This window comes from Pristiophorus japonicus, chromosome 21 (genome assembly GCF_044704955.1).
Source record: "Pristiophorus japonicus isolate sPriJap1 chromosome 21, sPriJap1.hap1, whole genome shotgun sequence".
Classification (NCBI taxonomy): Eukaryota; Metazoa; Chordata; class Chondrichthyes; family Pristiophoridae; genus Pristiophorus; species Pristiophorus japonicus.
In genome coordinates this window covers 48,387,043-48,405,553 of record NC_091997.1, presented here as the reverse complement: position 1 = coordinate 48,405,553, position 18,511 = coordinate 48,387,043, and the positions used below count along the sequence as shown (strand labels likewise).

At 46.2% G+C, this 18,511-nt stretch overlaps 1 protein-coding gene across 6 annotated transcripts in view; it reads right to left on the bottom strand.

Moving 5' to 3' along the window:
* The window catches only part of tlk2 (tousled-like kinase 2), a 159,995-nt gene that overhangs the window by 100,574 nt on the left and 40,910 nt on the right, over positions 1–18,511 (bottom strand). For all 6 annotated transcript variants that reach the window (XM_070864730.1, XM_070864729.1, XM_070864732.1 and 3 more), the window contains exons 3-4: positions 2,470–2,538; positions 1,502–1,574 (exon numbers count right to left, since the gene is read on the bottom strand). In XM_070864730.1, coding sequence (XP_070720831.1) covers positions 1,502–1,574; positions 2,470–2,538 — 142 coding nt within the window. The remainder of the gene's footprint in view (positions 1–1,501; positions 1,575–2,469; positions 2,539–18,511) is intronic.

Here is an 18,511-nt window from a genome sequence, read left to right as displayed (position 1 = left end):
GTTGATCCAGTCTTTCTTCATATGTCAGTCCTGCCATCCCGGGAATCAGTCTGGTGAACCTTCGCTGCACTCCCCTCAATAACAAGAATGTCCTTCCTCAGATTAGGAGACCAAAACTGTACATAATATTCAAGGTGTGGCCTCACCAAGGCCCTGTACAACTGCATTAAGACCTCCCTGTTCCTATCCTCTCGCTATGAAGGCCAACATGCCATTTGCCTTCTTCACCACCTGCTGTACCTGCATGCCAACTTTCAATGACTGATGTACCATGACACCCAGGTCTCGTTGCTCCCCCGCCGCCCAAGTCAAGCAGCCATCAACTCTCACGGCCCAGGCTTACACAATTAATGGCCATTTAAGCACAACACCAAAGGGTCACCACTGCCCATGGAACTGTACCCCAGCACAAGGCACTATTTTCAAGAGAGGAAAAACATTACTTTCTCTCCTTAAATCAAGTCACTAAGTTCCTAAAATATATATTTTTTAATTGCTTACAGGGGCAGGAAACTTATCCACTGCTCCCCTCTCCAGTTAGTTGACCCTGATCTGCCAGAAAGGGTGGTGGAAGCAAAATCAATAGTAACATTAAGAGAATTGGATAAATACTTGAAATGAAAAAAATTACAGGGCTATAAGGAAAGAGCAGGGGAATGGGATTAATTGGATAGCTCGACCAAAGAACCGGCACCGGCACGATGGGCCGAATTACCTCCTTCTGTACTATTATAATTCTACAATTCAGTGATCTCGTATGGAAATGGATACCAACCGTCCCCTACGGACCAATGTTCCAGCTAAAATATTTTGGGAATGAGCGGCCCCTTTAATGGGCTGCGTGACCCATTCAAATTACCACGCATGCACGGTTTTTCCATTAAAGGCCGGCAAGTGCCCTGCACAGGACCTCCAGACTATTGCGTGGCCACGCAGCTTAACGGGAACATTGCTAGGGATCCAATTTATTACCCCCTCCTCCTCCTACAGCAAGAGCAGGTCGCTTTCAGATACCCCTTGAATCTACAGGAGATGTAATAAAGTACTCAAATGATCACTTGTGTTTCAGCAAGATTTTCCCAGCTGTTTGAGAGCGGCAGCTCCCTCAACCTTTGTCCGATTACGATCCTGTGAAGCGGCTTGGGACATTTTTACTACGATAATGGCACTACGTAAATACAAGTTGCTGTTGTAAGCAGGGGGCCAACAGAACTTGGGTTTGCCTTTCCATGGCTGTTTGGGGAAAAATGTATTATAACTAAACAGGGCCCAGAAATTAAAATGGTTTAAATGCATGCAGGAGGACGTATAACTGCATCTTGCTACATGTGCAACCGTTTCTTCAAATAAAAAAGCGGCTGATTTTAACCTCATGGGAAGCATACAATTTTCCAAATCAGGTGCTACTGAACAAGTCCATCTATCACCACATTCCCAGTGAGCTATAAACTAATAGTACTCTGTTTATAAAGGGATGTACTCAGCAGAAAAATTGCCTTACCTTGATTGGCCTCATTGTATGGGTCTGCCTTTCGCTTCCTCCCTCGCTGCTCACTTTGCTTTTTCTCCGGTGTCTAAAGAGAAGAAAAAAATAAGGATTGCCATGAAGCTGAATCTCTTTCTTGCTCTGTAAAAATGTGTTTCAGCCGTTTTTAAGATAGCCACACATTTATCTTCCTCCACCCCACCCAACGCAAGGACGGGGGAAAAGAGAGGGGTGAAAGGAAGGAGGCGCGACACCATTTTCTCCAACATACAAGCTGAGCATGGCCTCCAAATAAAGGATGAAGCCAACAGGTGTCAACTGATCAATAGGAGAACCATCTTTGGTGCCAAACTTGCTCTCAAAGCAGCACCAGCGAGTGCTACCTCACTGTCAAAGGAGACCAGCTGCAGATGATGCTCTGTTCTCCCACCCCTAGAAGAAACACAAGAACACAGAAATTAGGAGCAGGCGAAGGCCATATGGCCCCTCGAGCCTGTTCTGCCATTCAATAAGATCAAGGGTGATCTTCGATCTCAGGCCTGGGGGGCATGATTTTAGTATTGGGATCTCGTGCCGGTGACATCAACTTCTCTTTCCAGAGGATGGCCCAGACACACCATCTGTCTACAAGTGCAGGCATCTGGAGCGAGTTTTAAAACAAGCCACGTGACACTCGAAGAGACAAAGATACCAGCTGTAGTCAGCAGCCACCATGCAGACATCCTTGCACTTGATGGGCTTTGACTGGACTTATGAAAGAAACCCTTAACTTTTGAGGACTAAGAGATTTCAGCATCAAACTGGAAAAAAGAATCAGTGTTTAAATTTGAGTTTACATACAAGATTACGTGCTCTGCTTGTGTTAATTTACAGTGTGGGATTTTGTAGGCTGCAGAGAAGGCACAGTCCCAAGGGCTCAGCATCTTTTGCTTGTTCGATACATGTGAATCAGTGAATCTTTCCACAGTCTGACAAGTACTAACCTCAGATTCCTTGTCACTCAGAGATCCCAAGCTACACAAGCTCTGGTTGGATGACTCATTTACTGGCATCTGCAACAAAGAACAAAGAAAGTTATGCTTTTTCCCTAATCGCTGTTGTTGCAATGTGCACCTAGCACTGTCATCAGAAATGGGAGCAGAATTAACTGCTGTAAAATTATTCTGTTGGTGGATATTAATTGGGAAATTAAATATTGATCCACTGCAGTGAAATTTTCACTTAATGTCTGTTCAATCTACACTGCTATTAGAAAGGTGAAAGAGTGCACCCGTATTGGATTGCTGTCACTGCGCTCGAGTTTTAACATCGGTTTAAGAGTTAACCACAATTGCATGTTGGTACTTAGTCCGAGCGCAAGCTGAACACGGCGAACACGGCTAGTCAGCAGTCGAGCACACTTTTGGTCCCATCGCCCGCTGACACTGGGAGACAAGTGACGGGTGGCAACTTGGGCGAGGTAGAATCAGAGAAGCTTACAGCACAGAAGGAGCCATTCGGCCCATCGTGTCCATGCCAGCTGAAAAAGAGCTACCCAGCCTAATCCCACTTTCCAACTCTTGGTCTGTAGCCTTACGGAACTTCAAGTGCATATTCAAGTACTTTTTAAATGCAGTGAGGGTTTCTATCTCTACCACCGTTTCAGAGAATTCCAGATCCCCCACCACCCCTTTGGAGGAAAAAAAGTTCTCAACACCCCTCTAATCCTTCCACCACTTACTTTAAATCTATGCGCCCTGTTTATTGACCTCTCTGCTAAGGGAAATAGGTCCATCCTATCCACTCTATCTAGGCCCCTCATAATTTTATACAACTCAATTAATTCGCCCCTTAGCCTTCTCTATTCCAAAGAAAACCCTCGCCCAAGTTGCCACCCGTCACTTGTCTCCCAGTGTCAGCGGGCGATTTGACCGCAGTGTTGAGGGGATCGTGGCTGATCCTGATCTCTCGTCGAGCAGAGTCAACAGCAAGCAGGGGTCACCCGTGGTGGTCAGCAGCAAGATTCCTGGTCTTTCATTTTGTTTTCCAAAACACGTTGCATCAGGACCAACCAATATTTCCTGAGAAGGAGTCGCTTACTGCGCCCTGTGGGCAATGGGACCAAAAGTGTGCTCGACTGCTGACTAGCCGTGTTCGCCGTGTTCAGCTTGCGCTCGGACTAAGTACCAACATGCAATTGTGGTTAACTCTTAAACCGATGTTAAAACTCGAGCGCAGTGACAGCAATCCAATACGGGTGCACTCTTTCACCTTTCTAATAGCAGTGTAGATTGAACAGACATTAAGTGAAAATTTCACTGCAGTGGATCAATATTTAATTTCCCAATTAATATCCACCAACAGAATAATTTTACAGCAGTTAATTCTGCTCCCATCCAATCTTTCCTCATAGCTAAAATTCTCCAGTCCTGGCAACATCGTTGTGAATCTCCTCTGTACCATCATATCTTTCCTGTAATGTAGTGACCAGAACTGTACGCAGTCCTCTAGCTGTGGCCTAACTAGTATTTTATGCAGTTCCAAGCATAATCTCCCTGTTCTTATATTCGATGCTCGGCTAATAAAAGTATTCCGTGTGCCTTCTTAACCACCATCGACCTGTCCTGCTACCTTCAGGGATCTGTGGACATGCATTCCAAGCAAGGTCCTCTGTTCACCTACACTTCTCAGTATCCTACTTATTGTTTATTCCCTTGCCTAGTCCTCCCCAAATGCATTACCTCACACTTCTCTGGATTTGAATTCCATTTGCCACATTTCTGCCCACCTGCCCAGTGCATTGATTTCTTCCTCACTATCAACCACACAGTCAATTTTTGCATCTGCAAACTTCTTAATCATGCCCCCTACATTCAAGTTTAAATCATTGATATACATGACAAAAACCAAGGGACCTGGTACAAAGCCCTGTGGAACCCCACTGGAAACAGCCTCCCAGTCACAAAGTCGACCATTACTGTTTGTTTCCTGCCATTGAGCCAATTTTGGATCTAACTTGACACTTTCCCTTTGATCCCATGGTCTTTTACTTTTCTGGCCAATCTGCCATGTGAGACCTTGTGAAAAGCCTTGGTAAAATCATGTAGGCTACATCAAACGCACTACCCTCATCAACCCTCCTCGTTACCTCCTCAAAAAATTCAACCTTCCCTTCACAAAAAAGCAAAATACTGCAGATGCTGGAAATCTGAAATAAACACAGAAGATGCTGGAAATACTCAGCAGGTCGACGATCATTCGTCAGAACTGGAAAAAGTTAAGAGATATGACTGGTTTTAATCAAGTGCAGAGACAGGGAAAGGGGGAGAGGAAGAACTAACCAAAGGGAAGGTCTGTGATAGGGTGGAAGGCAGGAGAAATTAAATGACAAAAGGGAAGATAGGGAAGCAAGAGGCGATGGTAATGGGACAAGTAAAGAAATAAAAGGTGGGTCTAGAAGAGAAGAGGTGTAAATGCAAATGGCAGCCTTCTGAAAAAATGGAGACAGAGATTATGATCTAAAATTGTTGAACTCGATGTTGAGTCCAGAAGGCTGTAAAAGTGCCTAATCTAAAGATGAGGTGCTGTTCCTCAAACTTACCTTGGCCTTCGTTGGAACAGCAGAGAATAGCGAGGTCAGAGTGGGAGTGGACTGGAGAATTAAAGTGACAGGCGACCAGAAGCCCAGTCGCCTTTCACTTTAATTCTCCAGCCTACTCCCACTCTGACACCTCTGTCCTCGGCCTCTTCCACAGTTCAAACGAAGCACAGCGATTTTTTGATTTGGCACATTACAGCCTTTCAGATTCAACATCGAGTTCAACAATTTCGGACCGTAACCTCGGCCCCGATCTTTTCCGGCTGTTGATGATTCTGCTATTCCCATTTACATCTCTTCTAGACCCAACTTTTTCTTTACCTGTCCCATTACCATCGCCTCCTGCGTTGTACAAATCATCCCATTTGTCATTTAATCACTTCTCTGCCTTCCACCCTATTACAGACCTACCCTTTTGTGACAGCAACTTCATCACTTACATGATCGGATGATCAGATAATCAGATAACTGACTGAGGTTATAGAAACATAGAAAATAGTTGCAGGAGTAGGCCATTCGGCCCTTCGAGCCTGCACCACCATTCAATATCATGGCTGATCATTCACCTCAGTACCCTTTTCCTGCTTTGTCTCCATACCTCTTGATCCCTTTAGCCATAAGGGCCATATCTAACTCCCTCTTGAATATATCCAATGAACTGCCATCAACAACTCTCTGTGGTAGGGAATTCCACAGGTTAACAACTCTCTGAGTGAAGAAGTTTCTCCTCATCTCAGTCCTAAATGGCTTACCTCTTAACCTTAGACTATGTCCCCTTGTTCCGGACTTCCCCAACATCGGGAACATTCTTCCTGCATCTAACCTGTCCAGTCCCATCAGAATTTTATATGTTTCTATGAGGTCCCCTCTCATCCTTCTAAACTCCAGTGAATACAGGCCCAGTCGATCCAGTCTCTCCTCATAGGTCAGTCCTGCCATCCCGGGAATCAGTCTGGTGAACCTTCGCTGCACTCCCTCAATAGCAAGAATGTCCTTCCTCAGATTAGGAGACCAAAACTGAATTCCAGGTGAGGTCTCACCAAGGCCCTGTACAACTGCAGTAAGACCTCCCTGCTCCTATACTCAAATCCTCTCGCTATGAAGGCCAACATGCCATTTGTTTTCTTAACTGCCTGCTGTACCTGCATGCCAACCTTCAATGACTGATGTACCATGACACCCAGGTCTCGTTGCACCTCCCCTATTACTAATCTGTCACCATTCAGATAATAGTCTGTCTCTCTGTTTTTACAACCAAAGTGGATAACCTCACATTTATCCACATTAAAATTGGACACTTCACCAAAACCGGGAGGACGATGAACATATGGGCCATTTCTGCTTCCCTTCAACCCTCTCCTGCCGGTCTCTTGCGTCCACCGGTAGGGCAGACTGCCTTCCTCGCCAACCTCCTGGGCAGAGAACCATGCAACAGCTGAATGTAACATAACAGCCTTATTGAGGCAGACGACACTTCCAAGCTCCATAATTTTGCTGCAGGATTATTTTTATACCCTGTAGCTGGGAACATGTCACATTGGTTCAGATGCTAGTTTCCGTGAGACTCTGATTCACAGCCTCTGCAGTTAACATATAACGTTGGGTTCGGTACATTCCACATTTGTACACATTTTGTAACTTGTAGCCTTTTATTCTGAAAGTTGATTATTCCATTTCACTCGTTAATTCAAAGGTAACATATGGGCAATTATTATTTTGATATAAATGATTTTGAACCAACGATTAATTTTATTAACACTGCCGTGTTAGACCAGCCATTGCATTTAGCGAGCTAATTGTGTTCGCACGAATCTGCCTGCTATAAGCGATGGGGACTGTATTGATAGTTTCTCCAGACCTGCACAGTTCCAAACCATTCAGATTAACAGGCTTGGGCACCGCTCCCATAACTAACCCAAAGGGAAAAGGTTCACGTGGGAGCTGAGACAACCAATCCCTATTCACAACACAGACACACTTTCCAGTGGGGAATCACTGGACAGTGATCAAGCACAGGGCCCCTGGACAATCTTTCTCCTCCGCAGCCTGGAGGTGCTAAGGCCAGTCGTGGCCCGAGTATTGCTCTGGCTGGAATCAACTCACTCAGCACAGGTCGGAGATCAAACCCAGGACTGCCGGGTCTGTTTGAGGGGCAGCTCTTACTCACAGCCATGGGGAAAGAAACCAAAGAATTAAAAGGAAATTATGCTTACAAAGAATTGTTCCAACTTCCTGTGCTGCATTTTTCATTGATTAATAGTTTTCAAAGTCTGATTACTGCCAAAAATATTTATACAGCCGTGGAACAAATTCCAGAGTTATAAACATGCCACAATTGGAATAGTGCTAACACAGTCACTTCTTTTCATGGAATATCCCATTCTTTTTTTTTGATGAATAGATCACCTATTTTCATTGCACAAACTCCATTTTAAATCTAGGTTACCAATTGTCACCTCCACATCTCAAGTTACAGGGCACATTCCTACACTGGGTTTGTAGCATTTTGCTTTTCAACAGGACATTACTGTAAAATAATTGTGTTTCTCTTTCAATTACACTGATCAGTCAGACATTCTTTTTTACTAACAGCACACATTTGGTAGTACAGCTTGAACCTCCCTTATCCAGAACTCCCTTATCTGGAACCACCCCTCGTCTAGAGCTATTCCCGGCCACTGGGTGGCGCATGCGCAGAACTCCGACATGAATAAATTGAAATGCTTTCTTGCTGCCGAATCCCACAATCGCTGACCTGACCCCGCTATCCATTGTCCCCCCACCCTCATGATCTCTGCTGCACTCCCAGCCCCAAGCCAGCCAGCCTCAATATACCCTTGCTCAGCATCCAATTTAACATGACCACCCCTCGTCCGGAAAAATCCCTAATCCAGAACAGGCCAGGTCCCGAGGGTTCCAGATAAGGGAGGCTCAACCTGTACGCTAAATGGAATCGCTGATAAACCTTTGGGGCATTATACAACAGCTTACTACATTAAAAAAAATGACACTCCGAATTAGCACCTTTTCCATCCAACATTTGGCAGCTTCTGAACAGAGTCCAAATATTTTTCTTCCCACTTCCTTCTATAAAAACACTCCAAGAACCTCAGCCATAAACATGCCCATGGACTGCCACACACTGTTCAGTCGCATCTGAAAGGGATGTCAGGCAGGTTTCCAGGGAACTCTGCTCTTTGCAATAAGGATCAAAGTGGAAGAAGCTGATTTTATATCTATAACCTTCTGCTCCTCCTCTCACTATTCCCTCGGTTGAGCTAAAACCAGGCCACTGCTGCACCTCAGCTGATCACTAGGTGGGGCACAGCAGAATTACAGATCCACGATATTTTCAAGAGATAGAGACACAAAAAAAACTGCACGAGTTAGGAATACACAGCAGGTTCGCCAGCAACTGAAGAGGACCACCACCACCCCCCCCCACCCCCCGCCACCACCACCACAATCCTGGTCTGACTCAGCAGCCGCCCACCTCCCATCTGACACGGTTGTCCCCACCTCCCTCCCAACCCTGGCCCGATCATTCAGTGCAAGTGCAGTTCCATGACCACAATAGGGAGTGCCTGCTTGGAGTGGCCACAGTACAAAATACAGAGACGAGTGCTTCATTGGCTGTAAAACGCTGGAGATGTCCTGTTGGTCGTGAAAGGCGCTATGTAAATCCAAGTCTTTCTTTCTATATACGGGATAGCACCCATTCACTTGCCTGGCTGGTGGTCAGGAAGCAAGAGCCCATGACCATAAGCAAGACAGTGCTAGCTAGGTACTGTGGCTAGTGTTGCACCAAGACCTATGACTCCGGAAGCACAACATCACCAGTCGCGTATTTAAATAGATGCTGTCTGCAATGTTGGATGACTCATGCTACCATTTTGTTTTTGGCACAGAGCTCTCAGCAACATAAATTTGGCATTAACTGTTCAATAGGTCTGTTCCTGCCAAGAGGAGATCAACCTCAGCCCATTAATTTCCAAATTCCTCAGCTTTATGTAGTATTACTGGGCATTACTGTGGAACTGACCAGGAATACTACAATGGCAATTCCGCCACCCCCCCACCCACTCTTACCAGTTTGGTCTCCTCCCCTGGAGACTAACAGCCACAGAGTACAGATCCATGGGTATTTGCAGCTCTGTAATATCTAACCTACCTGGCTGCTCTTTGTGTGAGAGCCTTAAATGAATGTCAGGCAACTTGAGTATTAATTCTGTCCTTACTCTACATCCAACCAGGTGCACGACACCATAGGCTTGTTTATGACTGAGGTTCTTGAGAGTGTTTTTATAGAAGGGGAAGGAAAAACATTTGGGGACTGAAATTGTTCCCCTACTTGAGGTCCACTACCGCCTCTCAGAGGTGGTAATGGGGCGGTCAGGCCTTTCTGACCGGGGATAGGCAGATGTGGTCCGACCCATCAGAAATTGCCCCCGGGTTGGGGACGGCGGAAACGGGTTTCCGCCCCGCATGCCCACCCTGTTGGGCACGTGCCAACCCGTTTCCGCCCCGCGGGAGTGGAGCGGCATCTGGTCGGTGCCCCCAACAGCCTTTCCCGGCTGGAAGCTGCCATTCTGCAGTCGGCACGACAATGGCAGTCACGGGTTTGGCCGGGCCAACAGGCAGCCTGGCACCCCCTCTTGAGTGCCGGACCACTGGCCCGGCCGAAGTCCTCCCTGGTGGCCCAGTGGGCGCCACTAAAGTGGCTGCAGAGCTCGCAGTGGCCCTCCCCCATAACTAAAGGGGAGGGACGTTGCTACGCATCTGCGTGACGCGGCCAACCGAAACACCGCCCCGTCAAAAACACCAAAAGAGGGCAAAATCCCTCTATTCTCCGCCCCAAGGATTCGGGCGGAGAATAATTGTTTAATTCAAATTACCCACCCCGTTTGGGGTGGAGAGCAATTTCTCCCCCATGGTCCCTGTCCAGAAGCTACCAAATGTTGGATGGAAAAGGTGCTAAATTGGAGTGTCAGGGTGAAGTGGAGCTGCAATAAAAAGACACTCGACCTGATAAGAGGGGTCTTGGCCAGTGAGTTACTGAGGGGAAATTCAACAGCACAGTTACATTAGCAGTTTGCTGCCAGTCACGAATTTTTCAGAGAAACCATTGCTAGAGTGTGACTTCCGATCCCTCACCACTTAATACATCTCATTTAAAACTGAACCTCACCACCAGGTTTCACCTGGTTATTGCTCCCTCCTCAGTGCATAGTCTAGATATATGGAGGAATTATTGTGACGAATAAAGGGAGATGTCAGCGTCAGAAGTGCTTCCATATCGGAGTTGGAACTGCTAGATGCCAAAACCAGTTGTTAGCAAGTCATGCATGGCATGGATCTAAATCCAGTTAAGTCTTGTGTACACTACCCAAAATAATATCTCAACGAGAATCCTCTGCCCCCATCGCAGAGATACTTCCATTGCTTACGCCAGATTACTGCAGACCTGATGGAATGAATGCTATGTTATTACCAAATTACAGATAGTTCTGTGGATCCAACCCTATCAGAAACTAGACAAAGATTATCTCAACCTCCTATCATGCAAGCTCACTACAGACAGCTGACAAAAGACTTTGTCAGCAGTCCAGGTGATGAAACCTGACTCCGTCCAGAGACAAGGTGAAGTCTGCACCGCAGAACGGCTTCAAGTAGAAGCCATTTTACAGTAAGCTGAGGAACATCGTGCTGTACAACCCGCCTCATTCGTACCTCAGGTGAGATTCCATAGGAATGGCAGCAATGGAGAAAAAACAGCGGTTTAATAGTTATAAACCACAGCTCCATTCCCACCGTGAGTCTTACCCGCTGGCTGGTCACATCCTCTTCAACTTGATTCACCGTGGTCCAGCTCTGCCCTCAGCCTCAGTATGGGTTCACACATTTACTGGGGGCGGGGGGGGGGGGGGGCAGGAGGAAATTAAACTTTATATAACCAGTGCCGGCACCAAGCCACTCCCCAAGCCATGCATGGTATGGATCCAAAACTCAGTGTGAATGCCAACACGAACTACAAGAGAGCAGTAACAACTGGAAAGGAAATAATCTGTTGTACAGTTTCACCAAATTCAAAATTGACGATGCAGACAATATATAGAATCAGCTCTCTTGCAACACCCATTCGGATCAATACCTGATACTGAAATGAACTTAATTCACTGGTAGAATCAACATTTTCACGATTCCATCTGAACTTCTTACAGCAGCCTCATTTGGCATGAGGTTTCTGCAACTGATTTCCTAAATAGGAAACAAAGTTTGAAGCTGGATTTTTAATATGAGCATTAAGTGGTGTGAAGAAAGACCATCGAATTATCTTTTTAATAAAGCAGGACATGTGTGAGGGGCACATTTTTCTTTTGTTAAAAAACATTATTTTCTTCTCTTGAAGTCTTCATGCACATTAATTACTGAAGGAATGCAAAATTCAAAGAAACTCCCCCTGTGTTTGGGCTATTCGAAAGGAAATTTAATTTGGGACTATATACCGAAAAGTTTGGAACTCAACTGCTTATGGAAGAAACTATAAACTTTAATAGAACTTTGGATTTTAAAAGACAAACTCAAGGCTGTGGGCGGACCTACGGAACTAGCAAGAGACAGTCTAATTAAGTAAAGCTACCTGGGTGTGAGGACTGAGTTAACCTGTCTGGAAGAATGAGTATTTGAAAATCCTTCCCCCACAAGAGACATTAACATTACAAAATCACCCAGAGGTAGCTACCCATCAACATGGGTCTGGACAACCATTTCAGCATATACATCACAAAGAGGCCCAATCCAGCCTGTATGCGAAAGACTAAGCACAAAAGGACATGGAAATATTATTTTGGTAATTGCAATCAGGAAACAGTTTTCGAACATCAACCCACCCAAGACAAATCAACTTTTAACGAGCCCGACAAAATATTACAAAGAAGAACCAAGCCCGCCAAAATTATACAAAGGGGTTTGAACAGATTTGGCAGCAAGATTAGAACACTGAAATTGTATAACTGACCCCTGTTTTCAACAGAGGTTGGGTGGTTGCTAGGTAGCTGCAAGGCTGCTACTACCTCATCAAGACAAGGAGAGAAACCAACGCGACAGTTGTAAACTAACTTCTCTAGCCTCGAAGTCCTGAAGGAAGGACATCACCATCGCAGCAGCGACTGACCACAGTCAACGTGGTATCAAGGGAAAAACAACCGCGATCTACCACTAACTATCAAAAGGGTTGGTAAGCATAGTCCCTACATGCCCTGGCGTCTAACCTAGCTAGAATTACGTATTAGGAGGTGGGAGGTATAGTTTACTGTGAATGTGTAGTGTACGGTTCTTTATTAGAGTGGTTATAAGTTTGGCCGTGTATTTTCTTACTAGAGTAATAAGCCTGTATTACCTTGACTGTAATAAAAACAAAGTATCTTTCACATCAAACCAGTGTCCTTTGCAATGTTGTCACACCCCCCCTCCCCCCAAATACATCCAGAGTACAGAACCCAAGGGAGTGGGAGCAATTCGAACCGCTCAAGTTGGTCAGAAGGGAACCTGACCCCCTCATAGAGACCACCCCGCTTACATTACCCAGTTAAAACTACAAACTGGGCACAGACTCGTGCTTCTGTCATGTGCACAGTCTACAGCCAGGTGCGACAAGGAGCATGGGTCATGCTTAAGGTTCAGCGAGATAGATCCTCATATCTAGTCTCGGTACAGCGCAATTGTGCAATGCCCTGGAAATCTGAGGGTTTAGCTTTTATACAAATTGGAAAGCAAAAAAAATGTACAAAGATTGGAAGCCTAGTAAGGTATACAAGATCATAAATAGGAGCAGGAGTAGGTCATATGGCCCCTTGAGCCTGCTCCATCATTCAATATCATGGCTCCTCTTCTACCTCAACATCGACTTTCCCGCCCGATACCCATATCCCTCAATTCTCATAGTGTCCAGAAATCTATCGATCGGCCTTGAATATACTCATCGACTGAGCATCCACACCCCTCTGGGAAAGAGAATTCCAAAGATTCACAACCCTCAGTGAAGAAATTGCTCCTCATCTCAGTCCTTAAATGCGTGAGCTGATATCCGGAGAATATGCCCTCTAGTTCTAGACACTCTGGCCAGGGGATACAACCTCTCAGCATCTATCCTGTCAAACTCTCCAAGAATTTTGTGTGTTTCAATGAGATCACTTCTCATTCTTAAATCCAGAGACGATAGGCCCATTCTACTCAAAAGGTATTTCAAAAGATCAATTCAGTGCGTGATAAGCATAGAGTTGGGAGCATTTACTGTGTAGACTGGAGCTATAAAGGTTCTGCTACACAGCACATTAGTCACTATTTACAAACAAGATGGTCCCCTTGATCTAAAGTTCTGTACTTGACCTTTGAAAGCAAACAGCGGGAGGAGAAACTGGGACTATAGTCTGGCTTATTTTTAGATTTGTGTTGTGTAGTGGAAATCTTGAAACAGTTAGAAATGAGTGACAACTGACCAATGTTCAGGTGACCAGTGTAAACAGCAAAGCCGATCTTAGAAAGTGTTCATCACAATCCTGAATTCACATCACTCCAGTCAGTTTCCAAGATGAAAGACATATTGTAAACATATCCATGAATGTTGGAAGGAGTACACCCATCTAAGGACTCGAGAATAATTAAAGCAAAGCATTTTTATAAGGATCTTTCCACAGTTACAATCCTGAATGCAAGGAGTATTCGGAATAAGGTGGACGAATTAACTGCGCAGATAGCAGTTAACGAATATGATGTAATTGGCATCAGAGACATGGCTCCAGGGTGACCAAGACTGGGAACTCAACATCCAGGAGTATTCAACATTTAGGAAGGATAGACCGAAAGGAAAAGGAGGTGGGGTGGCATTGCTGGTTAAAGAGGAAATTAATGCAATAGTAAGGAAGTCCATTAGCTTGGATGATGTGGAATCTGTATAGGTTGAGCTACGGAACACCAAAGGGCAGAAAATGCTAGTGGGAGTTGTGTACAGACCACCAAACAGTAGTAGTGAGGTTGTGGATAGCATTAAACAAGAAATTAGAGATGCGTTCAATAAAGGTGCAGCAGTTATCATGGGCGACTTTAACCTACAGATTGACTGGGCTAACCAAACTGGTAGCAATGCGGTGGAGGAGAATTTCCTGGAGTTATTAGGGATGGTTTTCTTGACCAATGTCGAGGAACCAAATAGAGGGTTGGCCATCCTAGGCTGGGTGATGTGTAATGCGAAAGGACTAATTAACAATCTTGTTGTGCGAGGCCCCTTGGGGAAGAGTGCCCATAATTCTTTATTAAGATGGAAAGTGACACAGTTAATTCAGAGACTAGGGTCCTGAACTTAAGGAAAGGTAACTTCGATGGTATGAGACGTGAATTGGCTAGAATAGGTGGCGAGTGATACTTAAAGGTTTGATGGTGGATAGGCAATGGCAAACATTTAAAGATCACATGCATGAACTTCAACAATTGTACACCCCTGTCTGGAGTAAAAATAAAACAGGGAAGGTGACTCAACTGTGGTTAACAAGGGAAATTAAGGATAGTGTTAAATCCAAGGAAGAGGCATATAAACCAATAGAGTGGACAAGGGAGAACCAGTGGATGTGGTGTATTTGGATTTTCAAAAGGCTTTTGACAAGGTCCCACACAAGAGATTGGTGTGCAAAATCAAAGCACATGGTATTGGGGGTAATGTACTGACGTGGATAGAGAACTGGTTGGCAGCAGGAAGCGGAGAGTCGAGAGAAACGGGTCCTTTTCAGAATGGCAGGCAGTGACTAGTGGAGTGCCGCGGGGCCCAGTGCTGGGACCCCAGTTCTTTACAATATACATTAATGATTTAGATGAAGGAATTGAGTGTAATATCTCCAAGTTTGCAGATGACACTAAACTGGGTGGCGGTGTGAGCTGTGAGGAGGACGCTAAAAGGCTGCAGGGTGACTTGGACAGGTTAGGTGAGTGGGCCAATGCATGGCAGATGCAGTATAATGTGGATAAATGTGAGGTTATCCACTTTGGGGGCTAAAACACGAAGGTAGATTATCTGAATGGCGGAAGATTAGGAAAGGGGGAGGTGCAACGAGACCTGGGTGTCATGGTTCCTTAGTCATTGAAAGGCACAGCAAGCGGTGAAGGCGGCAAATGATATGTTGGTCTTCATAGCTAGGGATTAGAGTACAGGAGCAGGGAGGTCTTACTGCAGTTGTACAGGGCCTTGGTGTTCAGTTTTGGTCTCCTAATCTGAGGAGGGACGTTCTTGCTATTGACGGAGTGCAGCGAAGGTTCACCAGACTGATTCCCGGGATGGCGGGACTGACATAGGAGAAGAGACTGGATCAACTGGGCCTTTATACATTGGAGTTTAGATGGATGAGAGGGGATCTCATAGAAACATATAAGATTCTGATGGGACTGGACAGATTAGATGTGGGAAGAATGTTCCCGATGTTGGGGGAAGTCCAGAACCAGGGATCACAGTCTTAGGATAAGGGGCAGGCCATTTAGGACTGAGATGAGGAGAAACTTCTTCATTCAGAGAGTTGTTAACCTGTGGAATTCCCTACCGCAGAGAGTTGTTGGTGCCAGTTAATTGAATATATTCAAGAGGGAGTTAGATATGGCCCTTACAGCTAAAGGGATCAAGGGGTATGGAGAGAAAGTAGGAAAGGGGTACAGAGGGAATGATCAGCCATGATCTTATTGAATGGTGGTGCAGGCTCAAAGGGCCGAATGGCCTACTCCTGCACCTATTTTCTATGTTTCTATGAATCACTGGATTCTGCCACGAGAGGCTCTTCGAGCATTGTGAATAGGAGCATTACCATCAGTGCCGAAACCTGTGGTGCAATTTGATTGTTGGTGATAGATCCAGCCAATAGGGCCCTGCTCTCTTTCTCCTTGTGCTCTATCTCTCCACACCTCCAAGAGCCTGTTAATGCTACCTCTGGTCACCATCTATCTAACTCTTCTCCAAATCTCTGCTTGGTGTGCAAATTCTATCCGCCACTGCCCTCCCCAAATCAGTGCAGTAAGTGCCTTGGGACAATTTGCTACACCTTGGTTCGGTGGTAGCCCACTTGCCTTGAAGTCAGAAGGTTATAGGTTCAAGCCTCACTCCAGAGACTTGAGCACACAATGCAGGCTGACACGGAGTGTGCAGCACTCAGTCAGTACTGCACTGTCTGAGGCACCGTCTTTTCGGAAGAGACGTTAAACCGAGGTCCCATCAGCCCTCTCAGGCAAACGTAAAAGAACACCTGGCACTATTTTGAAGAGGAGCAAGGGAGTTCTCAGTGTCACTAAAACAGATTATCTTGCCATTTATCTCGTTGCTTTTTTTTTGCAAGACCTTACTATGTCAATTGGCTGCCATGTTTCCCTACATTACAACAGTGACCACATTTTTAAAATACTTAATTCGCTTTGGGACATCTTGTTGTGAAAGGCACTATATAAATGCAAGGTTTCTTTTCCTTCTTTACGTTAAAAGGATGTTATTTAGTTGCTGTTGATCCCAATTGTCTCTTCATCCAACATCCATTTCTAGCAGGGATTGCGAGAAAGCAAGCAGGAACATGAACCCGGCCAATCTTCTCATAACTGAGCTAGGGGCAAGAGGGCTAATTGTAGCACCACAACTAGCATTCTTGCTGAGTTCAATTTACTGATTAGAGTCCAAGGATCAAACCCTGAACCTCCCCGGTCCATATGGCTAAGCTACTCAATGCTGACTTATCAGGCGAGCCAGTGCACTGGAATTTTGTACACTGCCGTTGCTGTGAACAATGGCATCATCAGAAGTTACCCTACATACAAACACATTTCAATAGCCAAAAATAAAGTATTTGCACATCACCCAAAGAAAGTCAATGCTATGTACCAGACAGCAGCCCAGGAATTTAGAGCTCATTTGTCCTAAACAAGCTTGCAATATATTTGCATAATGGGTTATTTGCTTAAGAATTCATAGCAACACATTGCTAGTAAGAACTAGTTGGTTTATTAGCGAAGGTTAAACAATCACACTACACATTATCAGTTCATCCACCAGGCTCACAACCACCTGCCTCCTCGTAGATCCCCCAAACCCAACTAGCTGGGGTTTTATTGAGTCTTGTGAACATCACGTGACTGGCTAAGCTACTCCCAACTCAACAGCTCTCCAACTATTTTGAGTTCTATCAGTAATCAACTACCCCCCTGATTAAAGGGGGGGCACACTCCTAAAAACTTTTCAAGTGCCCCCTTGCTTTTTTTGGGGGGCACTAAAAACATAAATTCTACAAGTGGCCCTGGCTAGAAGGGGAGGGGTGGGGGGATACTTAAACAAATTAAACTTTGGACATGGTTCAAATTAAAATTTGGTTGCCGGGGGTAACGATGCACTCCAGTCCCTCCGGCGCCCACCTCTCGCGGAAGGCCGCGAGCGTACCGGTGGACACCGCGTGTTCCATCTCCAGGGACACCCTGGCTCGGATGTAACCGCGGAAGAGAGGCCGGCAGTCGGGCTGAACGACCCCCTCGACCACACGCTGCCTGGACCGGCTGATGGCACCCTTGGCCGTGCCCAGGAGCAGTCCTACGAGGAGGCCTTCTGACCTGCCCGCTCCCCTCTGCACAGGGTGCCCAAAGATCAGGAGTGTGGGACTGAAGTGCAACCAGAATTTGAGGAGCAGCCCTTTCAGATAGTGGAAGAGGGGCTGCAACCTCGCACATTCAATAAAAACATGGAACACGGACTCTTCCAGACCGCAGAAATTGCAGGGGGCCTGGGAGCCCGTGAACTTATTGCACGGGACTGCTCCGTGCACCAACCCCAAGCCAAGTCCCCAATAAAGGGAGGACTCCCGCGTAGAGAGCACTCCATTGGGGACCCCCACTTCCTCGGACGGCAAGATGGTGTGCCATGGCGTGTCCGGACAGCAGACGAGGATGGCAAGGTGGAGAGTGTGCAAGAGCAGCCCATACAGGAATCTCCTCCGCGCAGAACTGAAAGGCACGGAGGGGATTTCCTCGAGGAGGCTCAAGTTGCGAGGCGTTTGTCGCCGATGAGTAATTCCGTCCGGACGGGGGTCAGTTCGGACGGGATCTCCCCACGTACTTGGGCTTCCGGAGTCAGGGCCCAGTGCTGTTTTTAGCGACTCGATGGCATTGGCTGCGCGCCGGACGACTGCCCAGTTTAGGCGCCGTGCCAGCTCGCCTGGCAACATCCAGCCCGCTCCTCCGCCATCGAGCAGGTCCCTGACCCAGGTCACCTCGCCAGCCATAGTCCTCTCGTTCGCCTGCCACCTAAAAACACAGTCGTGGAGGTTCGGATTTCTGAGCAGCTGCTCCTGAAGGACAGCCGCCACTCAAGATGGGGGAGAATTGCGCTTGGTAGCGACTCTGTTCCAGACCCTGATGAGTTCATGGTCAACATTTCTACAACT